General features: G+C 44.1%; 1 protein-coding gene across 1 annotated transcript; it reads right to left on the bottom strand.

Moving 5' to 3' along the window:
* Window positions 1-240: 240 nt before the first annotated feature.
* Window positions 241-26,830, bottom strand: LOC308307091 (uncharacterized protein). The gene is made up of 4 exons (XM_080752220.1): window positions 26,694-26,830; window positions 12,040-12,138; window positions 11,074-11,146; window positions 241-6,277 (listed from the first exon to the last, which is right to left on the bottom strand). The coding sequence occupies exon 4, from the start codon at window positions 6,062-6,064 to the stop codon at window positions 1,721-1,723; it is 4,344 nt and encodes a 1,447-aa protein (XP_080608346.1). The 5' UTR covers window positions 6,065-6,277; window positions 11,074-11,146; window positions 12,040-12,138; window positions 26,694-26,830; the 3' UTR covers window positions 241-1,720.
* Between the last annotated feature and the right edge of the window lie 776 nt (window positions 26,831-27,606).

The following is a 27,606-nucleotide window of genomic DNA, read 5'->3' as shown; positions in this document are numbered from 1 at the left end:
TCGGTAGGCCTATCACTAGCTCAACTCATGTAATATTATGTGAATGTTATTAATTAATATGCATCACAGATCACATAACTTGTACAAAGGGCTGCAGAATTGTCATACAGATGTTCCAATGACTTAGAAATAGAAAAAAAAAAATATCATGAGGATTGAGGAATAAAGATACCAATAAAAACCCAACTCATTTTTTGAAATTGAAGCAGCTTTATTTCTATTTTCTTTAGTGTTCTGATTAAGTGATATGTTGCTTACCATTGGAAAAGAAAATGATATAGCAACTCGCTAGATATTTACATTTAGTTATATAGCTAAAATCTATAATTTGATGTAAACATTCAATTTTCAGCCCTTTTTATGCTAACAAGACATGTCAAATCCCGCAGGAAACTGGACTACTCGTCACCAACTGCTTAATCATTAATTACAACATGCACTTAACATTCTCCCTCTGTCAGTAACTCAATGCACTATAACACTATAACACATACGCAATGTAAAATACTCAGTGTTAATTTGTCCTTTTGTACCCATAACGGTACCAGTTTTATTTTTTTAATAAATAATTGCAAGATTTTTAACATTCAAACATTTAGGTGATCAACCCACCTTACAACTCTCTGCTTCTCCAAGCTTATATTTCTGTTGCATTAAGAAGGCAGAGGCATTTTGATTTCAAATTTGATTCAATGATTAATCAAATAGCCATGTTGTTTAAATACATCAACGAATCCAGGTAAAATGTATTTAATGTAGCCTAATAATTGACTACATTGATTAGTCTGGTCAACCATGGATAACCATTTAAATCTACAAGTTCGCAACGCATTATTTCACAACACATTGTGAAGTTGTAGATTGTTGTTTTGTTACTGCATTATGAATAATAACAATAAGTTTAAATTGATTACTCCGATTAACTGTTGCAACTTGCAAGTGAATGAGCTACACATGATATAACAACAGCATGGTCCTTTAACCATCTCAGGATCAAATCCTGTCAACCTTCTGTATCTACCTTGGGTGTGATTACCTTTCTCTTCCTGTCTAAAATAAAGTAGACTAGGCCTACCCGCTTTTTGCCTTGCAAAAAGAAAAAAGAAAAGCACATTTGAACCACTTCATTGTTTTGCTGGGAGTAGCTTTTTCTACTTGTTTAGACAAGTAGGAGATACAAGTACAGAGGAGATACAAGAAGACCTAGAAGCACCTCATTCAGCACATAAAGGACACGCTTCTTAATGGTGTTCAGTAGTTTTGCAATGCTGTTCTACAACTCTAGAATAAAACCTAATTTATGCTTTGGCAAAAAGAAGTGCTGTTGTTGCGCCACAAAAATGATATTATTTTCAAGTGAAAAGAAAAGGTGTCGATGTGAGTTAGAAACAGATAATAATCTGTTATGATACAGTATATTAATATCTCACAATGTGTTTCAGTAAAGCATAAATTGGGCTTAAGAGTTAGTTCAAATGCAGACATTTCTCCTGTAGAGTTCTCAACTGTTGCTTTCCCAACCTCGACGAGAATGACAAATGATCAGAGAGAACAGATAATGTGTAGAACAGTTAAACAGTTAAGAATCTTGTGAGGAAAATACATTTCCTCACAACATTCTGTCTCCACCTCGTTCGTGTCTCCTCCTCTGCCTAGTTAAGACAAATGAAGCATTGTTTTGAGGTCAGGAACACAGATGGCTTTCTGTTCCTTTGCTCTTTTACAATTCTGTTTCCTTTTCTTCCTCTTCTTCTGGTTCCAGGTAATATTCATCATCAGTGGTTGAATCTGAGGCGCTGCTGTCTCCTGATGACTCCTCAAAGGATGTCAGGCAAGAGATGAATCCCTTAGAGGGCAAGTGGCTTCTGACGGATTCAATATCCTGTGGGCTTACGGGAGAACTAGGGGAGGAAGGGCTAGAAGGGCTGGGAGGAACGGACATCCGCCTGGTGGATGGTGACCAGGGAGGAGATGGAGGTTCTGTCAGGGAACCCCCTTTATCCCATGCATAGTGAGGAGTGGCCATCTTCCCGGCACCCCAGAGGGCATGATGTGGCTTTGTGTTTGTGGTCGTTAGAGGTGTAGAAACGCTGACCTCTGGGCTCCAGCTGGACAAGGATCTGGTGAAGCATCGAGGAAGCGATCTCGATCGCATTTGTCCCGGCTCGCTGGGGACAGACAACATGCGACAATAATCACCTTTAGGTCCGGTGGAAATGCGCCCGGGTCCCGAGGGTCGGCTGGAGAGCACGGAACTCACAGAAACCGACCTCCCGGCCAAGATGCCGTACTTTAAATCCGCACAGGAAGAGTACGAGGCCCAGGGATCCAAGTTCTGATGCAGACCTTCACATGATGTGCTGGTGGATGCTCTGGCCCTTCCAGGAATCACTGAGCCATACTCCCCTCCCAGCTTAAAGCCAGCAGAGACAGACTCTTTCTTGAGGCTGGGGCTGTAGAAGACACTGTCGTCTGTGTCGTCAGAAGGAGTAAAAGGGGAAAGGGAGGAGGATAGAGAGGATATAGGGGAGTAGGGGCTCCCACTCCCTGGGCTGGCTGTAGATATCCTGGCCCCCCGAGTGGGCAGTGTGGCAGAACGGCTAGGGTTCCAGGGATGCTGCCAAGCAGCACTAACATCTCTATGGACAAATTCATTTGTCATTTCAGAATCAGCACCGTCACTTTTGTAAAATAGTTGGTGCCTTTCTGGTTTATAGCTCATTGAACTATCCTGGCTTTTATTTTCAGACATCTGCTTTTGAGTGAAAACATCTTTGTTCTGTTGGACGGGATTTGTCACGGGGCTCTTTTTTAAGAAAATGTGTCTGATTTCTGTCTCGCTGTTGTTCCTTTCCGGCTCCAACGCCTCCCTCTCTCTGTCCTCCTCTAACACATTGTCCCCCGTGGTAGCTGTGCGGCTGACCTCACCGTTGCTTGAAGGGCTATCATCAGAGGGTGTTGGGAAGGTTCGCTTCCCTCTCCATGAAGAGAGGAGGTCATCTTCAAAGCGTGTGCGAAATGTCTGTCTCAGTCTGCTTAGGACTTGGTCCATTTTATTACTGCCCTTATTCTGGCCTCTCTCTGTCTCAGAACTGTTTTTTTCAGGTGGGAACTTTGACTCTGGATTGTTCCCCAGTGTGGATTTGTGTGTGCTGCTGTCAACATTATCCCTTTTCTTCCCTTTGAAAAGGCCTTTCTTTGGACTCTGAAAAGGAGGGATTTCGATTCTACTCCCTAATAGAGAATTGTTTTGACATAAGACGACGTCTGTCATTGTGTCACTGTCCCTCGGATTAGCTCCCGTTGTGGGTGGCTGCCGATTCTCTGTTGAGCAGCTCTCGTGTCCGATGACCTCACTGCTCTGTGTAGTAGAAAGAGGCTGTCTGTTGACCTCGGTCTCCTCAGCAACCTTGTGTGCGCTTAACAAGTGTGGTGTCAAAAGTCTGGGTGTGGCATTGTCAACAGCAGCTGCGGTGTCAGAGCTAGAAATCCTGTAAACCAACGTTTCGACCACATGAATACATGTCGAGGGAGAGTTGTGTGCCTTATCAGCCCCTGGCAGGCGTGGCTTTGTACTGATAACAGGCCCGTAGGAATTTCCACTATCTAGCTCGCCATCGTTGTTGTTCAATTGATCCGTTTGTGCTCCGACAACCTTTAACCTCTCCCGCATGCCAGTCTCATTCTGGAAAGGAAGGGACATGATTTGAGGTGAGTCACTGGATGACGGAGTGAGTTCAGAAATGGTCGAAGTTCTGTTTGTGAGAGTGTCAGGATGTAAGGAAATGGTAGAGTTAGTTTGTGGCTTTGGTGGTGGGGAGGTCTTCTGTAGCCGTTCTTCTGCTATATTCCTAGCTTCCGTCTCTGTTGGTGATGCAGAGTAAGACAGGCAACAGTGATATTTAGAGTCAGCGAAACGACTCTGGATCGCGCCCTCCTCTGACGACGCTAACCCGAGTGAAACCCTTTCTCCGCTGTCAGATGAGTACCGTGACGGGCAGCCTATGTCTCCTCCTCCTCCCCTGGGTACTTGACCAACAGAGTCAGATGCTAAAGAATGCGGCCTATTCCCTTCTTTCCACGCCTGTAAGGTGGAGGTTTTGGACGTCACGTTGTTGGAACTGTGCGACCTCAGGAAGGAGAAGGGAGCGCCTGGGCTCCGCGGAGGTCTGGATGGGAACAGGGGTCTGGCTGGAGCCGGAGCCTCTGAATCCTGCACCTTGTTGGCCTCAGATTGTTTTTGCGAGTCCACAGAGTCCTGCCACGTCACTCGTATTACCTTCCTCCCCTCCGTCTCCTGAGGGCCCGTTTTCTCGGGTGAAAAGACGAGCCTGCTGGTGAACGTCTTCCCTCGCTGCTGGAGGTGGTGGCAGGTTTCTGAGGAACGGTTGGAGTTGAGAGCGGGAGATGTTAAAGAAGTGAGGCCGTATGAGACAGTGATGCTGGCGGGGTGAGCTGTAAAGACAGGAGTGGAAAGGGGCGAGGGGTCGGGCGGTTGGATGATCGTGGAGGCAGGACAGTTGGAAAGTGCAGTGGAAGGGGTAGCGGTTATGCTGGAGGATGTTATGTTGGTATGACCGGAGGAGGATATAGGGCTATAGTGTGGCTTGGGGAAAAGGGAAGGGGATTGCGGCAGAGAGGTGGTGGCTGGGACCCTTGATGTAGGAGCTGGTGGACTGTGTGGAGAAGTGGCTTGTTGTGATACAGAAGCAACGCTGTCACGATAAGACAGCGATCGTGGTTTGGAGGAGGAAGTGTTATTCAAGTTTGAGCCATTTATGGGTCTGCGTGACCAGTCCGAGTCTTGAGCAGCTGTATCGCGATCATCGACTTGTGCCATAGTGTTAGCCTTTCTCTGTATCTTAGAAGCTATGTTAAGATTGTCTTCGTAAACTAAGGCGGTTCTGTTATTGTTATTGTCATCTAAATTCTCAGGAATTTGCCGGCCAAGTCTTTTTTCGGCACGGTCACCGTTTTCGATACTGGCTGTAACTGAGGGTGTGCTTGTTGTTTCGCTGGTTGTGTCGCGTAGCCTAAAAGAACGACTTCCCTCCTGGGTGACGCGCTTCCACCATGAAGTGGACCTCAGCGTGGTCCCTCTGGGCAGGGCCTGGCTTTTCATGAAGGCATAGCGCTCGTACTGAGAAAGTCGATGTGAGACCGAGGTCTCTGAAACGGGGTTAGTCGTCGTTTCTGCACATTCGTTTTCTCTCTCTGGATCTGCTAGCCCACTAGTTAAAGATGTCTGTGTGCTGGGGAAGGAAGGGGCTGGGTAGGTTGTTGTTGCCTGAGGAGTAGTACGGGAAATGCACGAGCCCTGCGAGTGTTCACTGTTGGGTGAGGCGGAGGAGAGGGCAGCGTTAGGTCTGTGTGTTTGGCTGTGACTGGAGGAGTGTGGAGTAATGAGGGCACTGCTTTCGGTTGTCCTATCAGAAATTGGCAGAGAATAAGGAAGGGACTTTAATCTCTCTCGCTCATTGTTTTTCGAAGAGGCTGGCGACAACTCTGCAGTCTGGCCAGAGTTCCTCCAATTGTAGTCAAGTCTTCTTAAAGACAGGGGGATGCCACTAGTTGTTGTTGTGGATCCTGAAGGTGATAATTCTCCTTGGCAACTGGCCTGTGACATTCTCCCGTGTGTGTGTAAGCCGGTAAGAGACAGAGGAGAGTACGGAGGCAAAGTTGCGCCTTCACGGTTGGAATCACTTCCTTTTATTTCTCTGTTGTCCAACTCACCGAAGCCTATATAGAAAGGCCTCCTGGTGCAATAATCCAGATTTAAGCTCGGAGGGCCGCTCTTGCTAGACCAGCCTAGTGTGTTGTTCCCCCTGTTTCCCAGAGATGGCACTCTCTTGTGAGCTTGGGATCCATCCATTGACCCCCCTGTCTCCCCACGGTATGTGGCCTGGAATCTCAGAAATTGTTCATGTACAGTGTTTGCCGGAGAGACGGCGGGGGCCCCTGGCGCTTCCTGTGAATTCCCTGTGGTCGCCTGTTGGCCCCTCTTACTCCGTCTGAGACGTCCACCCCAGTGTGGGGAGAAAACTGACACCATAGTAGAGGACATTTACACAGAAATGGTCCAACAGTTCCACACAATAATCCGGAGTCTCAACCCTTCAGAATGCCTCTTATATTTTCCTTTGAGATTATTTTGTATAAAGCAGTCCTTCAGTGTTGTTTGGGAGACATTATAATGCTAATGTTTGAATGGGGGTGAAGGACGCCATCTTGGCCACTGCAGACTGGCATGGATGCTCGTTGTTGTTTGTCCATTCACCTGCAAAAGAGGAAATATTACTAGAGGTTAGTGTTGTTTATAACAGCAAACTTTGATTTAGTTTTAGTCATAGACTTTTGAATACATTTTCATTTAGTTTTAGTCATATTTTTGTCATCTGGGAATTTTAGAGTTAGTCTTATTTGACTAAATATACAGTTGATTTTGTCAGCTAAAATGTATTTTGAAACGCTTGCTGAAAACAGATCTACAAGCTCACAATGCATTGCAGCGCGACATGTTGTGAGCTTGTAGATCTGCTATTTTTATTTTCAGACCAAACATAAAATGACTTGTCTTTTAGTTCCACTGGATCTCTTCTACACTAGTCCCTCCCTAATATTTTAGTATAGTTTATTATTGTCAGTATATTTAGTCTTAGTTCTAGACATCATAGCTTAGTTTCTATTTTGTTTGTCAGTGAAAAAAGGTAGTCTACAGACATTTATCATTACTCGGGCGGCCCAGCGTCTAGTCGGCGACCTGGCCAACTCGGAACAACGTAAATAGGGAATGAATGCCCCGCCCTTTAATGCAAACCCCATTATACCTGTTGTCATAGGACCCGTTTTGACCATCTGTTTGCCTGTGTCCATTTATGCCCATATATGGAGATATCTGTTATCTGTCTGTCTGTCAGCGTCCATTTTATGTCCATATATGGAGATCACTGCAGATATAGTTCTGGGTCCATTTTATGCCCATATATGCCCATATATGGAGATATCTGTCTATTTGCGTCCATTTCACGCCCATATATGGAGATCTCTGAATCTGTCTGTCTGTGTCCCTTTATGCCCGTATATGGAGATCTTTGTGATTCTGCGTAAATTTTATGCCCATATATGCCATTTGCGTCCATTTTATGCCCATTTATGGAGATCTCTGTATCCGTCTGTCTGTGTGTCTGTCTGTGTCCCTTTATGCCGTATGAGATCTCTGAATCTGTCTGTCTGTGTCCCTTTATCCATTTTATGCCCATATATGGGGGCATTCATTTTATGCCCATATATGGAGAACGCGCGTGCCCGTGGGACGAACGGTTCTCATATGGGGGCATTCATTTTATGCCCATATATGGAGAACGCGCGTGCCCGTGGGACGAACGGTTCTCGAGATACGCGGATTACCTACATACATACACACTCACAGAGATTTTTTGTTGACTCATGTGGCGTACGTCTGCCCATATATGCCCATATATGGAGATATCTGTCTATTTGCGTCCATTTCACGCCCATATATGGAGATCTCTGAATCTGTCTGTCTGTGTCCCTTTATCCATTTTATGCCCATATATGGGGGCATTCATTTTATGCCCATATATGGAGAACGCGCGTGCCCGTGGGACGGAACGCGCGTGCCCGTGGGACGAACGGTTCTCGGAGATCTCTGAATCTGTCTGTCTGTGTCCCTTTATCCATTTTATGCCCATATATGGGGGCATTCATTTTATGCCCATATATGGAGAACGCGCGTGCCCGTGGGACGGAACGCGCGTGCCCGTGGGACGAACGGTTCTCATATGGGGGCATTCATTTTATGCCCATATGGAGAACGCGCGTGCCCGTGGGACGAACGGTTCTCGAGATACGTGGATTACCTACATACATACACACTCACAGAGATTTTTTGTTGACTCATGTGGCGTACGTGATGTCAGAGCCTTTTATGAAGTGATGTCACAATGAGTCAGAGCTTTCGCCGATTTCCTCAGAAACAGCCTGATGTCAACAATCAACCCCGCATAAGGAGATTCCGAACGTTTCGCGCCGGTTTGGGAAAACCGCGCGTCGGGTCGGGTCGAGACCCGGCACTGCACTCCGTGCCGTGGCCATATATGGGGCCATTCATTTTATGCCCATATATGGAGAACGCGCGTGCCCGTGGGACGGAACGCGCGTGCCCGTGGGACGAACGGTTCTCGGAGATCTCTGAATCTGTCTGTCTGTGTCCCTTTATCCATTTTATGCCCATATATGGGGGCATTCATTTTATGCCCATATATGGAGAACGCGCGTGCCCGTGGGACGGAACGCGCGTGCCCGTGGGACGAACGGTTCTCATATGGGGGCATTCATTTTATGCCCATATGGAGAACGCGCGTGCCCGTGGGACGAACGGTTCTCGAGATACGTGGATTACCTACATACATACACACTCACAGAGATTTTTTGTTGACTCATGTGGCGTACGTGATGTCAGAGCCTTTTATGAAGTGATGTCACAATGAGTCAGAGCTTTCGCCGATTTCCTCAGAAACAGCCTGATGTCAACAATCAACCCCGCATAAGGAGATTCCGAACGTTTCGCGCCGGTTTGGGAAAACCGCGCGTCGGGTCGGGTCGAGACCCGGCACTGCACTCCGTGCCGCGGCGGGGAACGCGCGTGCCGAATCTGAAGCCGGTGGGACGAACGGTTCTCGAGATACGCGGATTACAAACACACACACACACACGCAGAGACTTCTCGCATTTATAGATAGATAGTTTCAGTCAACGAAATCAACACTAATTACTACAAAATGTGGCCTGATGCTAGACTTTGTTATATTTAGATAACCATTAACACCTGAATGAGTAACGTGCCTTCTATTATTAGAACATAACAGTCTGCTAATCTTACATTAGTCATTGTATTTTACTACAGTTTCCTAAAGTGTGCCAGTCAGTGGGTTCTGATCTGAGATGTGTGTGGTTTAGCTTTTAAGCTTTGCTAGATCTCATGTTCCCACGCCTGTTGCAAGTCCTTAAACAGCTTCAGGTCTTGACAAACTGGTTATATCCTAAACGTTTTCTAATGGGAGACACCTGACCCAACACACACACACACACACACACACACACACACACACACACACACACACACACACACACACACACACACACACACACACACACACACACACACACACACACACACACACACACACACACACACACACACACACACACACACACACACACAATTAAAAACCCACACCATTTATTGTTGTTATTAGTCTAATGATTATTTTTGGTATTGAACGGGAATTGCACCCATTGTGCATGCACAGACACGCGCGCACACACACACTTTTCAAACAAACAAACGTCTCTCCCAGGATGAACCTGATGAATCCCTTCCTTCCCACCGTGTGAAACCTTGTTTATTGAATAAGGGCTAATATAAAGCACAGGACAATACCATACTGTGTGCGTACATTGCCTTTCTTTACTTTTAAATTATATATTAGAACAGCTCAGTGTTGTGTAAAATAGACACCAAGGATTAACTGTTGAGATGAAAATGGGCACGTTATGGTTTAATAACGCTATGGGGAGGAACATGACACTATCTTTTGTTCTGTGTTCTCGTTTCACAGACCACCGCCCACAGACTATTTCCTGTAACAGTAATGTTTTTGGAAGAAACATTAGTTGGCAGCACATACGGTATTAAGTGTTTTCCACAGCAATGCTGTTGAACAGGACAGACAACATTCCTCCTTCTGTTTTGTCCTTAGTTTATTGTATCATCTCTCTCTTTCCCTCCGATACTGTATATACAGTTGAGTATGTATCCTGCATGTACCCTGCTGAAGTATGTCCGTTCACAGACTAGTTCCCACTGAGGAAGAAATGATATGGCTGCTTATATCTAACCTTTATATTTACCATCACCTACAGTATAATACCTCTACAATAAAGTACATTATGATATTTCAGTGATGTCATTACGTGCGCATCCCGCATCAAAAACTCATTCAAGTCGCCCAGGGACTCATTCATGTCATGGTCCTGGGGTCCCGGGGATGCGCCTCCATTGGAGTCCATGTCAAAATAATTTACCGGGTTGTGGTAAAAGAAAAACATTTTAAAATTCCACAGACACCACCATTGTTCATGGGTGAAAGCATCCTACTTTACCCTACGTTAACACAAATAAAATCCACGTAGAAAGTCTTAAACAGGCGATAGAAACGCCAATGTTTTGATTCCACCAACGTCCGACGCCATTTTGCGCGCCCAAATTCATTAGGGGCACATGTTTTAGTAGTTTTAGTAGTTCTAAGTTCAAACATTAGCCAAATTGTAAAATAAATATAAGAAATAGGCAAACATTTTGAAAATAGCCGATCTGCAAGCTCACAGCGCTCGAAAACATTGTATTGAGGACTCATACAACTTTTCTGGGACCCATTTGAATGACCACCTGTGGGTCCCGGGACCCATTACATTGAAAACCTAGTAACATCACTGTATTTGGTAGTAAGAGCCTAGATGTCTCCACTAGGCCTGATAGCTATTGTTTATTTTACAGCCTATCTTGTTATTGTTCAGCTCATCCTTGAAGCAGCTACAGAATAACTGTGATCTCTGCTCTGTGCTCTTTGCTCTTGGCAGAACTACCGTACCACTGACATGAGTGTTATTGTACCTCCCCCCAGGATATCATGACCTAGAATATTGTCTGGTCTCCTATTTGCCTCATCGATTACCGATTGATCCAGAATTCCACAATACTACACTGTTGGCCTGTTATTCATAGTGATCTGCTAACGATAAATAACAAGACTGCTGAGCTGAATATTGCAATTGACCAATCACAAGCATTCAACCATGCCATGTAATAAGTGACATTAACATACAGTGTTGTTCCATAGAGTTCTCATCTCCTCAGAACACTGGCAGGTGCACACTCGGATCCATTTGGTTACATTTGTACACTCATTCATTTTTGTTACATGGAAGAAATGATTTGATGTTGACGGCTACTACATTCTTATCCAAGTCCTCATGCGTTTCCTTGCTTACCTGTGTTGTCAAGGCTGTGGCTGTGGCTTGAGGACTTGCTCTCAACAGGTATCCTGGCCTCCACAGCTCAGCCCTGGACACAGAATGAGAACAAAGGATAAAAGGTGCTTTGGTCATCACAGGAATATGACAAGAGCTGAAGAAGACCAGCAAATCAACAATTTAGCTTATTGTTTATTGAATGGATCCCCATTAGCTAACCCTAACCCTAACCTTAACCCTAACCCTAACCCTAACCATATAAGATGCATAAAAATATACAGTAAAAACATGAAAATACATCATTACAAAACATTAGACAAAAGAAGAAATACAGTATATCGTCGTTGTCGGGTGGAAACCTTGTATGTCCAAAACCGTTTGTTTTGTATTTATCATTTTAACAATGATTTAAACTAGTGAAAACAGCAGATCTACAAGCACACAACGCCTCGCGTTGTGTGCATGTAGATCTGCTGTTTTCACTACTTTTGTGCGACAGCCTTTTGTGATGAAGCAGGCAAAACAATTCACAAATTTGAAACGTGGAGATACGAGGTTTCTGCCCGACAGTGACGATAAGCTTAATATTTCGGTCATGTGGTCAGCTGCAACAAGTGTGTCTTTAAAGCTATCTTGAATGATAACTTATTTTGTGTGAGATCAATGTGAGACGGTAACAAATTCCAGAATGATATAGATCTATAAATAATTGTGTGTTTGAGGAGGTCTAGTCCTGGTCTAGTAACTGCGTTGTGTAAAATGAATCTGTTGTTTGATTTAAAATTATGTTTCTGAAGAACTTAAGGGGACTCCAACGATTTTTGTTCGACAGAAAACCAGGACAGGCGTGTATGCAAATAATATGCAATATTACTGCGTGTTGAACAACGATGGTTCTGAACAAGTTGCTATTTGTTCAGGTCCGACTTAGTTGCCGCTGACCGTGGCTAGAACTAGAATGAGTGTGTGTGGGTTGCGTGTCACCTGTGTATAGCCTCTCTTGGCCACTGGCTGAATTTGAGGTTTTGTCTCCATGACTACGATGGTTCCTCTGGAGCCTTCTATTGAGTGTGCTGCTCTCTCCTAATAAACAACAAATGAATCCAAGAGCCATCACTGTCAAATTAAACATCAACAAATGTTTCAGCAGAGCAGAAATGTCTTCCCTGTCATGCCACACACACTCCCTCACGTGCACGGACATAAGTAAACATACACGCATGCACACTAAAACCTGTTATCCTGATTTAACTCTCAGTGTAAAAATGATGGTAATTTTCATACTCTCAGGGTTACCTTAAAACAGGGTTCTACACACAGAAATGCATCAAAAAGATATATTTTTAAGCGAATTTTTCTCAAACAAACTTTAATTGTTTTTTCGAACAAGTGTGGTCTATTACTCTCCAAAATCTGGATCGGCATTAGACCCAAAAATATGTCATCGGTCACACACTGAACAGACTGAATTAACGTATTGCACCAAATGCAACACCACCACTAAATGCCCCATACGTCACTCAGTCCCCTTTTCCCCCCCAACTTGTAGGGTTCTGAAACAAGGGGCCACAGTGTGCATGTAAATAAAGACTGACCTTACTAAGGCATATAGTGTGCTAGCAATATATACAAACGGAACATACAGTACATTATAGGCACACCTATATGTACCTCCCAAATACGAGGAGCACAAACAACATCACCTCAGAGGGGAATGAAACCGACAGTCACACCCCCTGTTCTTCCATTCAGATCACTTCTTTCTTTTGTCCCAAGAGGGATATTAGGTTCAAGCATGGCTCAACACACACGCAAACAACACAAATCACGTGCAGTAGAATTGTGCTCGGTACCCGTTTCATGTGAATCACAGCGCTTAGCAAAGACTAGGAAATGTCACAATCCAGCATGACCCTCTTTTAACCCTAACCCTAAAAAATAAATAAAAAATAAATAAATAGAAAAAGCGCTCTTCCAAGCACAGGTCTCTGTCAGATCAGGAATGTTTGTTGTGGGCGTGCATTGTTTGGTATTGAGTGATTATCAAGGTGTGTAGATGTTGAGGGTTGAATGGTGATGAAAAGATTGGATAAGAATGATATGTAGGCTCTGCAAACTTTAGATAGTCAATCTTAGCCAAACAATATAGTGGTAATGTGTGTGCACAGTTTCACCGCAATCGAACGATGCGTTCATGATTTGCAACATTTTGTTCACATAACAGGCCACCCCTGCAAAATGTAGATGTCAATCTTAGCCAATCAAGATGGAATATGAAAAATCTAACAGATCTGTATCGATCACATGACTATAGAGATCAGGTGTACTGCAAAATGTAGATGTCAATCTTAGCCAATCAAGATGGAATATGAAAAATCTAACAGATCTGTATCGATCACATGACTATAGAGATCATGTGTACTCATTTGCGTGACATTTGGATAGAATCTGAAGGAGTAATATCAAATGAGTTTTACATAAGTCATCCTCCTGGTGGCGCTATAAAAGGCAGATGTAAAACATGCATGGCAAACATTGTTCCTTGGCCTCTATAGAGTGGCATCAAGTGGCATTTCTTCCTCTGTCTAGTGGGAATGTGTGTGTAGAATTTCACAGAAATCGCACACTGTGTTCATGATTTGAATCATTTTGTTAAAAAACGGAGCACTTCTACAAACTTTGGAAGCCAAACTTAGCCAATCAGGATGGAATATGAAAATGAATATAGATATAGAGATACTGTATACCCATTTCCGTGATGTTCAGACAAAATCTGTAGGAGTAGCCTACTGTCTTTTTTTCTTTTCTTTTTATTAACTCAAGTCTCCTGGTGTCATTATAACAGGTCCATGTGAGGTTCTGCTCTGGCACCCAGGGAGTGTGCGACTGTGTGTGTGTTTCGCTGCATTCGTGCCAACGGTGCCAGAGATTGGCTGTTCACAGACGGGCACGGACAGACGGCGGACGGCGGAAAGGGCACAAAACATAGTCTCGGCCATGCCTTTCAACCAACAAACCAGAAAGGTGTCCAAGTAACCAGGCTGGGTTGACTAGCTAGGGCTGTGTAGTGTGTAAGTCGTGGGTTGCAGCCATCAATATACTTACTGTAGGTGCACGTTACTACGTGTAGTACGATTCCAAGAGTTAAGCCCCTATAGGCACCGCGGTGATAAGCTATCCACCGCGGTGTAGTCTTTTTAAGTCATAAAACTACAACATTACGTCATTACTTGCGGTGAAGAGCTAACCACCGCGAACCCCGACACATCTCTCTGTTTTTACTATCAAACAGATCGGCCCATCACCCCGTTCACTGATTGGTCGATCTAGACCAGTCAGTCACAGTGATAGGACTTCACCGTGACTGACTATGATGGCCTCCACTTGTTTTCTCACTTTAGGTGGATAGCTCACCTAAAATTTGCGGTGATAGGCTCTTCACAGCAGACTCTGATAAGGGCTTAATAAGCCAAAACATAAAGCAGCCTGGTATGGTGCCACCATGAAGCTGATTTGAAATTCCTTGGCTTACTGGGAGTGTGCATGCAAAGTTTGATGCTGATCAGTCCAGTGGTGTCTGGGATTTGCTGTGCACAGACATACACACAGACCAGGTGAAAACATAATCTCTGCCTCCCAGCCTGTCGACCTAGTGGAGATAATAATTAAAATGTTCATATCCAGTTATTATCTATTAGGGATAGCCAACAGTTAACCGTTACCGTTTAACCGATAAGGAATTGGTTACCGGTAAGCATTAACGGTTAATGGTGACCAAAAGAAAAACTAAAAAAGAAAAGCAACCCACGTGTGACACCAAAAGCCCCGTACACCAATGTCTATTTAACATCAAGTCATCAACCATGCAACTGTACGCGCTAGGGTCACACATTTCTGTGTAAACCCTGGACACCAATGTCTGTGTGACATCCATTCATGCAGCTGCGAGAGTGCGAGTCTGCGACGCTTGATTTGGAATCGTACACACTGACTGAGGAAACAAATGCTCCGATTGGATTTTCCAAAACAGACCCCCGTCACATGAATCCCGTTTAAGAAGAGCTTAAAACACAACTTTCTAATGTTACATGTTGATGACGGGTGGAACGTTAACGTCTTGGTTACAGAGTAGGCTATGCGAAAATAACACAAAGCTCACAGACTCGCAATGATCGTTTCATCAGCAACACGGGCGAGAGAGATAATGAATGAAATGGACATCACACTTCTTAACCAATGTTTCAACCATTCCAGTTATTGCTCTACACAACAAACTCAGAGGAGTGGGGGGAAAGAGTCGATCTACTTGAAGCGACGTGTGAGCCTCTCGCTGCATGCTGCTGCTGTTATGCGACAGCACAGCCGTGTCACATTACAGACTGATTATTTCAATCCTACCGTTTTCTTTGCAAAAACACATTTCTTATTGAAAACATTTGTATTCTTGTTTATCCTCGTTGTATTGTTTTTAATGTGTAAATATGGCACTTTATTATGGGGAAAAATTGGTTTTAAATAGCGCATTTTTAACACATTTTCTTAACGGTTAGCGGTTATTTAACTGATTTGATCCCCGAGGGGAAATTCAGATATCCCATAGCTACATACAGGCATATTAGTTAAAAACACAACATCAAAAGAGGAATTGGACACGGGTTAAAAACAGCGAGTGAATACACATAAAAACATTAAAAAGCATTTAAAAAGGTAACCATGGGGATAATAATAAAAAGTCCATTGCATAGGCCTAAAAAACGAATTAGTAGTCCAGGTCTAGCAGCTGGCCATTGAATTAAAAAGACAGTCTAATGGCGGAGGGAATAAAAGTGTTCTTAAAACGATTATTGTTGCAGGGCCACGAACGGAACATGTCCTTGCGACTGCTTTTCAGTATCCCCGCTGACCCCCTAGCCCTGTTGAAGACCCCTGAAAGGCAAAAAATAGGGCCCATAGTGTGCTAGCAATATATAAACAACGGAACATACCGTATATAGGTAATTAGGCATTAGGTAAACCTATGTACTCCATACGAAGAGCACAAACAACATCAGTTCAGAGGGGAAACTAAACAGTCACACTCACACACCCTTTTCTTCCATTAAAGGACAACTTTGTTTTTTTACAACAAGGGTTCATATTTTAGATATGAAGAAAGGTATAAACCGCACTCGCTTAATATTCTTAAGAGTCTTTTTTATTAGGCCTTTTATTAGGCCTTCATCAGTGTTACACTGATGAAGGCCTAGGGCCGAAACACGTCTGTTTGACTTCAATACTGCTGCTGCATCTCAGCATCTTTAATAAAGAAGACTCTTAAGAATATTAAGCGAGTGCGGTTTATACCTTTCTTCATTGATTCATCCGATTCCGCACCCAGGAACCCTGCCTGAAGCTGTCCAGAAGAGCTACTAAAAGTAAATATGAGTAGAGCGAACCTTTCTGTGAATCATATTTTAGATAGTCATTAGAGAAAAGAAAAGATGATAGTTAAAATGTTTTCATTTACTTCTTTCTATCGTTTTAGTGATTTCAACTATTTTGATTTGCATGCATGCCCCCAGGTTGGGGGCATGCACCTTTGTTGTAAAAAAACAAAGTTGTCCTTTAAGATCACTTAATTCTCTCTTTTGTCCCAAGAGGGATATTAGGTTCATGCATGGCTCAACAAACACACACACACAAACAAAAATCACGTGCAGTACAACTGTGCTCGGTACCCGTTTCATGTGGAACACAGCGCTTAGCAATGACTGGGGAATGTCATAATCCAGCATGTCCCTCTAGTAATGATGGATAAAAAATTTAAATAAATAGAAAAAGTGCTCTTCCATGCACAGGTCTCTGCCAGCCAGGTCAGGAATGTTTGTTCTGGGCATGCATTGTTTGGTATTGATTGGAGTGATTATCAACATTTGTCCTAGGTCTATTCACAATACAACGTTTTATGCAGATGTGTGCAGTTATAGGTCAAGACTTGACACCATGAGGCTGATTTGAAAAATGTAGATGTCAATCTTACAGGATGGAATATGACAAATCTAACAGATCACATGAATATATGGATCATGTGTACCAATGTGCATGAAATTTGGATAAAATCGGAAGGAGTAATATATTTTTTTACATTAGTCAGCCTCTTGGTGGCGCTATAAAAGTAAAACAATCATGGCAAACATTGTTTCTTGGCCTCTAGAGAGTGCTTATACAAAGAAAACATAATTTCAACCTCCCAGCCTGGTCGACCCAGTGGAGATAATAATTAAAATGTTCATATCCAGTTATTATCTCTATTCTTTGACTCCTAGCGACTCTCTCCCCCCTAGCCTACCATACTGGTAAAGCTACTAATGAACACTGAAGACAAGGGATGCAGCAGGTAACGACCTGCTGTGTGTAAACACCTACCGCGAGGGCCCCACTTATGTCATCTCACCGCTGTGTGCCAGCGCTATAGGCTATAGGACATTTTTACCATTAACTAGAGACAAAATTAAGTAATTTATTGCGGTCTCTATAAGTACTGACATGACTCCTGAAGCTCACTTGTGAAGCTGGTATCAAGGCGTTCTGTAGCAAAAGCCTGAAGATATACAATGCCACTGTAGTAATTAAAACAGTGGATTTTACTCTTTCACATGGCCTACTGCCACACTATGTGCAGACGGTCAAAGTGCTCATATGTCTGGAAAACGGACTACTCCAAATTTGCCTGAGTTTCACAGGTCTGATATAGTGGTTAACAGTTAACTGCTATGAGGGCCAAACATGTACGTGTGGAAACGTGTAAGGTGTTGCAATGTCTTCTACCGGTACGTGGATGGAATTGTCCTATACTTTGTGCAAATAGTCAGTAGTGAATGTGATACTGACGAACCTCAAATGAACAAAGAAAAGTTTCAGTATGTTTAGAGTAGACAACCAGGCTTCTGATTAACAGTGCCTATTAATTAACAGCTCAAATTCTACACTTGCTCCAGAGCACACGATAGGCACGCTGAAAGGTCGTTGGAGGCTTCTGTACACACAGCTTCTGTACACACATGACAATGGATGAAATCCAGATAGAATAGATATAATTCCTGTTCAGTAGTTCAGTTTGCTGAGAATGTTTCCATGTTTTGGAATGTGACCTCATAATCACTAACACTAAATAACAAAGCCAACGGTATATCTGCACTGCAGTATTAAACCTACCGGTATAGCTGAAATATTTTGGCCATAATATGCACTTGGCTATCAGAAATTCCATAGTAAGTGAGAAGGAACGCACAGCCCACTGGCAGGTGAGTCTGGTCAACAACCTTAGCACGTGCGCTCGAGAGGGAGGGGGAGAGAGAGAGAGAGAGAGAGAGAGAGAGAGAAAGAGAGCGAGAGAGAGAGAGAGAGAGAGAGCGAGAGAGAGAGAGAGAGAGAGAGAGAGAGAGAGAGATTGAGGGCAGCATCCACCAACACAGTAGTCCTAGTGAAGTGCCCTTTAACATTAATTTCCATATTAATATGTGTAGCGAAGGATTCAATATTGGGATTTATATTGAATATATATTGAGTATGAGCCATGCGAATACCAATCGCGTTCAACAACATACAGTATAAGGCTGGAGGCCAGCCCAGGCCTGGTTCCTTGAGCTCTCTCTGATCTGATCTAGATTTCTATCTAGTTTCTGCTGACGCCCTTGAGTCTCTTATGAATCTCCGAATCTCTTACGAATTCAGGATCTCTGAGATAGGCCTGTTGGGAGACTTATCTATACTGCTATATGCTTCGAGCACAAACCTAATAAAAGCTTGCGAGTCGATGCACACTGAGTAGGCTTACTTAAAACCTATAATCTCAGTGATGAGGCACGCTGAGGTGAACTTACTTAAAGCTATGTCTCAGGGGCGATTGTGATTCTCTCACACCAGTGGGCAGACGTATCCACGAGTTTCCAACGCCCCATAGTGCATTGCGCAAACGTCTGCATCGAGGTTCCGCCGCCGATTTACAAGCTCACAACGGGTTGCATCTGCGACGCGACGTGAGCTTGTATGTCTGCTGTTAAACCCGGAGGTTTGGTCCTGATAGTCTCCAGTAAACCCCCGGGGAAACTTGTGGATAGTGATTTGGGGTATAGAATAGCTGTTGATTACTAAAATCTCACTTTCTTTCTTCTCAAACACTTACTTATCAGAACGAATCGGACTTACAGGAAGTCCTGTTTATAAGTGCTGATTATGACGCCACACAATTCATGGTGACGCATTGTTCATCGTCATGAAGCCGTGACCAAATTAAGTTTTAAGTTATTGTCATGTGATCCCCTACCTTGTACATATAGTGTTTTTATAACTGTGATGATTTTCTTTTCTTTTCTTTTTTTCTTGCATGCTAATTGTTATGTCCATGAATTGAATACCAAGGACTTCTGACGTAAAAAAAAAGACAGTAAAAGGACTTATTTGGGATTCTCCTTTTAGGCAGGGCGTTTAACTGCACTTCTACTGTACTACATTTCTTATTGTATTGACTATACTTGTACTGTTCTCCATTTTTTTCGAATAAAATACTCAATCAATCAATCAATGATGAAAAAACAAGCCAAACGGGTGCTCAGACTGCTCACAGGAGATTAAAAATGTCTTAAAAGTGTGTATGGTGCTCACCGAGAATTATACTAACTATAACAAAGAAGGAGAGATCCGCGCACTCAAAATATGTGGAGTAGAGGAAGTAAAGTTAAAACCATTTTTATTCAATAGAACAGCCAACATGTTCAACCGGTTACGGCCTTCATCAGGGCAAGAACTGAACTTTTGAGTTCTTACCCTGACGAAGACCTCAAGAGGTCTAAACAAAACAAATGCATGGTGTTTCTACGTGATGGACATCCCTAGCACACACTAGGAATGTTTACAATTAATCTAAAATCGATTATTCATTTATTTATTTAATGTTTTGGCTAGTGAATGTTACAGCCAGGTATGGTATGTGAGTTTCAAATGTGAGTTTACCATAATTACAGTAATCCTTAATCATATTCCATCACATTCAAGGGCTTTTGGAGAGAAATGAGACAGACTCCTTAGGTGTGTGTGTGTGTGTGTGTGTGTGTGTGTGTGTGTGTGTGTGTGTGTGTGTGTGTGTGTGTCTATTTCCAGGTGAAGCTTGTTGAGGCTTGTTAATGTTATATACATGAAGGCAATTATGTTTCTGCGCTTATTTTTGGTTTTGGACAAGACATTTTCTTTTGGTCCTAAAAAACGCTGCTCAATTAATCGATCAATCTGAGTTCCCAGAAGTTCTTTTTCTCGCCACTATTAATCGATTAATGGTTATCAATTTCAATTAATTGATTAATAAATTAATTAATTGAGTAAATCGATAATTTGCATCCCTAGCACACACACACACACACAATGTCAGAGGGAGATGCAACAACAAACTCCTTGCAATATCTAAGAATCGAAACTCACAAAGCACTGCAATGCAACACAATGTGAGCTTGTAGATCGTCTATTTCTGCATGTGGTGGTCTAACTAATCGATTTAGGTAATTATAAAAGAATCATACATTTGCTGATATATAAAAAATATATGAAATGTTCTTCTCAATTATTTGATTAATCGAAAAAGAAATCGACAAAATAATCGCTAAGAAATGTATTACAGCCCTAATAAATTGTTGTAAAAAACTATTCTGATCATCCCCTGACTATTCTGATTTTGACAGCCCTACTCTGGAAGTCTAGTAGGGATGTCAGGTGTCCACAGCACAGTTACAGCTTATGCCTCGAGGCTATTTATCTTATGAATGAACAGGTCTAAAGGTCTTTGCACACAGACGTGTTTTTCAACCATTGCGTTTTTTCGGTTTGCTGCATAATTAAACGCATTGGAGTTGGTGTGCAATGCTGTACGGAATCGGCGCTGCGGATCCCAAAAGGAGTTTTTTTACCGCATGCGACAAGACGCACAAATCGAACTGGGTTCAATTGAGAAAAAAAGGCACGGCTGCAGCCACTTGTCCCACGGCAAATTCGGAGCCGGTGTGCATGAGGTCGTAGAGATTAGAATCATTGTTTTCTTCTAAAAAAATCAATTGTCCGTTTTATCCGTGCGAACAAACGCGTCTGTGTGCAAAGCCCTTAAATCTATGACCCTCTAATAATAGACAAATCACTCTTTGATCCACACTTTCTAATCTATTGACCATAAATGGAGAAATCCAGGGATGCAGGTGCAGAGAATGTTAGAGAGGCAAGGGCTGAGGTTTCTAAAAGGGCACTTTTGGTGAAAATATTGAAAAGTAAGCCATTTACCATGAGAGGGAGTGGGTTGTTGGCTGATTGGCTATTGTAATACAGTACCAATATTTGTTCCAACGAATCCAACCAATAATATTTAATGAAGACCGTTGCTTCCCCATTCAAACACACTTGCCCGTCGGGAACCCTAAGCAAATTTCACTTGCCCAAACGTTTTATTTAATGCTGTTGGAGACAACAAAAGTTCAGGAGTACAGACCACACCGGATAACCACCTCCTACCTTCCCTAACGCTCCAATCTAACTACCTTCCTCCTCCCTACCTCACCTGCCTCAGATCTCACTGATAACAACCCCTCCCTTATCTCCTCCTACCAAGCAATCAAGCGCTGCTTAAACCTGGCCTCGCCAGCAGCATTTCATGCTCAGTTCTCGCATGCGAACCGACGCAACAGTACTTCGTACTAAGAAAAACCTTGTTTTCGCAAAAACCTGTCCTAAACGACATTAAACTACTACTACTACTACTACTACCATTCTCATCACCCATCCTACTACTACTACTACCATTCTCATCACCCATCCGCTACGATGGACCCAGATGAGCCAATGGAGCTCAATGCCTCGGAGGACGAGATCCCTCCAACCATCGACCTCCGAGTCATTTTGGACAGACAGCGAGCCACCGTCGCTGCCACTGCCATCACCACCACCGCCACCACCACTTCGGCAACTTCCACCACCACCGCGCCGCCACCCGCCCTCACCCCCACCCCCGCGGAACTTCACCACGGGCCGAGGAGCACTCCTACACGGAGCCACCATTCATCCCCAGCACGCTCCACTCACCGTTCCACTGCCGCCTCCGCTCTTCGCCCGTACACCAGGAGCCGTTCTGCCACCTCCGTGCCATCTGCCAGCCCTGCCTGCACCCGTACCCCCATCGGCCATCGCCGCCAACCCGATGCCGGTGTCAAACACACTCCGCATCCAGATCCTCCAGGGCATGGACGTGGACCTAGCCGCTTTAATCAAACCCTCTGCTTTCTCCCACCAGGCCAGGACCGTAGACTGCGGAGGGGTGTCCATCACCCTCCGCGATCTCAATTCCTCCACTAACCCCACCATTCTCTCCCCCACAGAGTTTGTCCTGGCTTTCTCCCTCTACCGGAACGTCATTTGTTCCGTTTTTCCCCTACCGCAGGCAGGAGCTGAATGATTATATGCAGATAATCATCGACCTAGCCTTGCGCTTTTCGGCTTGTAGCGGCTTCCTTTGGGGTTCAGAATGGACCAGCCGCTCTGTCCTCATTCCAGTATTCATTCCATTATTCATTCCATTATTCTCTCCAGCATTCACTCCAGTATCCACTCAGACAACCAAACCACCGTAGAGACAATTAACAAGGCAGTTCCTTCTCACTCCCCATTCACACGCTCAGGCACAGTAAAACGGAGCATTGACTCCCATTTACCCTGCACACGACCTGTGACAAGCTCGCTCCGTGTTCGTCTGTTATGCATGGCTCCTTTTGGGGACTCTGTTCGGGCCCAGCTGCGAGCAGATCAGAGCCCCATAGCCAGACCACCCAGGGTTCGTGCCCCGAGCACTCTGCCCCCCCTGCCCTCTCCGCTCCGCTCAGCACTGCCCTCCCAGACCATCCAGGGCTCGTGCTCCGAGCACCCCGCTCCCCCGCCCTCTCTGCTCCACTCAGTACCACCCTCCTACACCCTGCCCATACGTCACTCACGTCCACCAGGTTCACTCGCCCTCCTTCCATATCACGCCCTCCCACACCACGCCACACGCCACGCCATCCCCATTCATACCTGCCACCCCACCTTTCATCTCTCGTCATTCCGTTTCCAGCATTCATACTCCCCAACTCTCCCTAGCTCCATACCTTCCATCCAATGTCCGTCCCCACTAACCACCTCCATTCCTAACCTCCATTCCCCCAGTTAACCCACGCCGGTTAATCCATCATTCATTCCATTATTCATTCTATCATTCATTCCATGATTCACTCCAGTATTCATCCATTCCAGTATTCATTTCATTCCATTATTCACTCCAGTATTCACCCCTACTCCCATTTCAGTCCCCATTCCATTATTCACTTCACCATCCGTCCGCCTCCTAAGGCGCAGCCTTCAGTCACAAAGGCACTGCCCTCTCTCAATGCATTTCATGTCACAACATTTTCTCTGCCACAATGTTCAATAAATGCAACTAAACTGGTTCTCTGTTTGATGGTGTGGTCTTTGCTAGTGAAATGCTGTTGGAGACAACAAAAGTTCAGGAGTACAGACCACACCGGATAACCACCTCCTACCTTCCCTAACGCTCCAATCTAACTACCTTCCTCCTCCCTACCTCACCTGCCTCAGATCTCACTGATAACAACCCCTCCCTTATCTCCTCCTACCAAGCAATCAAGCGCTGCTTAAACCTGGCCTCGCCAGCAGCATTTCATGCTCAGTTCTCGCATCCCGCCTCCACCCCATTCTCCTCCTCATATACAGTAACTAACCTTCCTTGCATCTGCATCCACAGTAACTAACCTTCCTTTGCTTCTTTCTCAGATACACTTTCCTAAGGGGGGACTCTGTTCGGGCCCAGCTGCGAGCAGATCAGAGCCCCATAGCCAGACCACCCAGGGTTCGTGCCCCGAGCACTCTGCCCCCCCTGCCCTCTCCGCTCCGCTCAGCACTGCCCTCCCAGACCATCCAGGGCTCGTGCTCCGAGCACCCCGCTCCCCCGCCCTCTCTGCTCCACTCAGTACCACCCTCCTACACCCTGCCCATACGTCACTCACGTCCACCAGGTTCACTCGCCCTCCTTCCATATCACGCCCTCCCACACCACGCCACACGCCACGCCATCCCCATTCATACCTGCCACCCCACCTTTCATCTCTCGTCATTCCGTTTCCAGCATTCATACTCCCCAACTCTCCCTAGCTCCATACCTTCCATCCAATGTCCGTCCCCACTAACCACCTCCATTCCTAACCTCCATTCCCCCAGTTAACCCACGCCGGTTAATCCATCATTCATTCCATTATTCATTCTATCATTCATTCCATGATTCACTCCAGTATTCATCCATTCCAGTATTCATTTCATTCCATTATTCACTCCAGTATTCACCCCTACTCCCATTTCAGTCCCCATTCCATTATTCACTTCACCATCCGTCCGCCTCCTAAGGCGCAGCCTTCAGTCACAAAGGCACTGCCCTCTCTCAATGCATTTCATGTCACAACGTTTTCTCTGCCACAATGTTCAATAAATGCAACTAAACTGGTTCTCTGTTTGATGGTGTGGTCTTTGCTAGTGAACTTGCCATGGGCAGTCAGGCAACTGTTAATGTCAACCCCTGGACTATTTTTGGTGCCACACGAACTAAGGATAATCAAGCGGTAGCCATTAATGGAGATGTGGCGTATACAGCTTGGATTTCTACACAGAGAAGGCAATTATTTCAACATAAGATGCTGCATGCATTCTAGTTCAAGAGAGTTTGGAAATGGCACTGCTCTTGAATGCTGCCTTCAGGTATGGCATGGACATGGGCATTAATTCTAATTTCTTTCACCATAGTGAAAACTTCATTCGTGGTCTGGAGGGCACTTTTTACAGGGCAGTGGCTCAAGGAAACAATATAATAAGTTACTCTATTATAGTTGTGGACCCTGAAACATCTAGTAAGTAACCTATCTTTTACACCCTGACCCACAGGCTGCTGAGATACACTGCTCTATGCTCGCAGCTAAATTCCATCTGGAAATTGGGACTACAAAATCACACTCCCAGTGAACTCCCAATGTTTTTTCCATTTCTGAACCGTGTGCACGTACTGTTGTGTAAGAGTGAGAGTGATTCTGTGTGATCTGCGCCCAGCTGTGGGTGTGTACAGTGCTACATCAGTACATGTCTCCCAGCTAATACTTATTATATAAGAAGGGTGGTACCTGGGCCAGAATGAAATAACTGTGGGTGTGGATTTAACGCACGCACGCACGCACGCACGCACGCACGCACGACACACACACACACACACACACACACACACACACACACACACACACACACACACACACACACACACACACACACACACTCACACACTCGCACACACACACACACACACACACTTCCCCAAAAAAGATGTTTACAACCTTCCTTCCAACTAACCTCAATAAACCTCCTTCTTTGCTTGTAATTATCAGAAAAACATTGCTTGCTTTATCAGAGTCAGGCTTGTCTGTTGCCACACCTTGCCCCATTGCAGTTGACTGATAACTTTCTCCTGTGAACCTTTCATCAGGCTATAGAAGCCTATAATTACACCAGTGATGATGACAAGTTGCCTATCCAGCATTATAGGCTAAGTAGGCCTAACCACTTTGACCACAGTCAACATTACACTGTTATGACCAGTTACCACAATTACACCATTATGGTGTCAACACGGGAACTCGAAAGTATATTTTATGTATTTCTGAAATGATATGATGTTTTACATAGTATTGTTGCATGCATATGTGTCATTTATCATTTAAAGTCTCAGTACAAAAGGACCCCAATGAAAACAAGCCATAGGCCTAGTGCTTGGGTTAAAATCCTATTATAGACCAAAGTGGGGTCCCCAGGGCACCAGGGGCAGGGGGTCCTTGAGGGTGTTACAGGTGGTCGCCAGCTAAGGCACCAGAAAACCTTTTTAACTCTATTTTAATCCTATTAGTAGACCTTGTAGCCTATCTGTTGCCTACTGTCCTGGGCTTTTCCTATAAGAACTACCAATAAAATATTCAATCAATCAATCAAACAAACAAACAAACAAACAAACATGGTGCAAGCCTGCAAGGCATTAATTTGATTAAATATAGCCTACTATAGCTAACATTGTCCAGTGGTCAAATGCATAATTAGATCTATATCTTACAAAATCAAGGTTAACTTAATAATTTATTTAATTATTTAACCAAACCAAGCTAGGCTCGAAATTAACTTTTTATTTGTAGCGTATCCATTCTTGCTCGGTGTGGTGGAGGTAATATAAAAAGCTTGGCAGGGACAGTGTAGCGACAAGACACAAGATAGACATGCAACAACAACACGCATGGTCGCACGCAAGCACGCACTTGTCTTGTACATAGGTAGTCTAACTTACCATGATAATGAAAATTGTTGTTAAAAAAGAAAGAAAGACAGATGATTATCCAGCGATTAACTATAAAATGTAGGGAGGACCAGTTAGCCTAATAGGTCTACAACGTGGTTACAACAAGACAGAGCAGTGTGTCAGCTGCCAGAACGAAAAATAAAAGAAACAAAGTAGGCTATTCTAATAATAAACGATCAACGAAATAAACAAACGAACGAACCTTGTGTCAGTGGTTGTTGTTGTTGTTGTTGTTGTTTAGTTGTAGTGGTTGCTGTAGCAGTGAAGTCACCTTCCTGTCTTCTTACGACAAAGTTAAGTTCGTCACACTACTGAGAAAACCCACAACCAACATCTTTCATCCCATAGCCTGGGGGGACGTCCAGGCAGCGACTGGCTACTTTGTTGCCACGGGGACGCGTGTGTCTGTGCATGGTATGTAAGCCATAGATATATATAAGAAGGCTAGATGGCGCAAGGCGGAGTCGGCGGCGTCGTTCACTGGCGGCCATCTTAGGACAGGACCATCCCCCGCGTCCTGCCGTTGTATTGTGCCTGTAAGGTGAGTGATCTGCACACTTAAATACTCTTTACTCTCTGAAATCTTGACCGATTTACTAACGGTTTGGATTATTACAAACATTATTAGCGTGGCTATGAGCTCAGGCTGGTTGACATGTTGAAATTGAAGCTTTTCATTTCGAAAAAAGAGCATGCAGCATAGTTAAGTGACATGGCTGCTTGCACAAGTTCATCAAGACAACAACAATCGAGATTTTCAAATATTATCAGGTTTTCCTGAGACCAATAACGATTTCATGACAACTAATCTTTTGTCTAAATTACATTTCTTTGTGTGGATATTGTTGTATTTTTTAGCTGCAGGCTAAGAGACAAGAAAGAGGCTGTGAGTGTGAGCTAGACCTATATCTTATTACAAAGTTGACAGCAAAGTTACAATGGTGGGAGAGGCAGAATTACATGATTTCCAAGCGGTTTGGTTTGTTAAAAATATCTTACATTTAGATACATTGATACAGGGAATTGCTGGCTTTTTGTTTACAGAAATAGGCCTAGGCTACTGTATGTGAACTTAAGTCTGTTGTGAAGATGCCTGATTGTTTTGCTGCCTAATG

Source organism: Nannobrachium achirus, assembly GCF_963921795.1.
Source record: "Nannobrachium achirus genome assembly, chromosome: 21".
NCBI classification, from domain to species: domain Eukaryota; kingdom Metazoa; phylum Chordata; class Actinopteri; order Myctophiformes; family Myctophidae; genus Nannobrachium; species Nannobrachium achirus.
The sequence above is the reverse complement of the archived record's forward strand: the minus strand, read 5'-3'. Positions and strand labels throughout refer to the sequence as shown.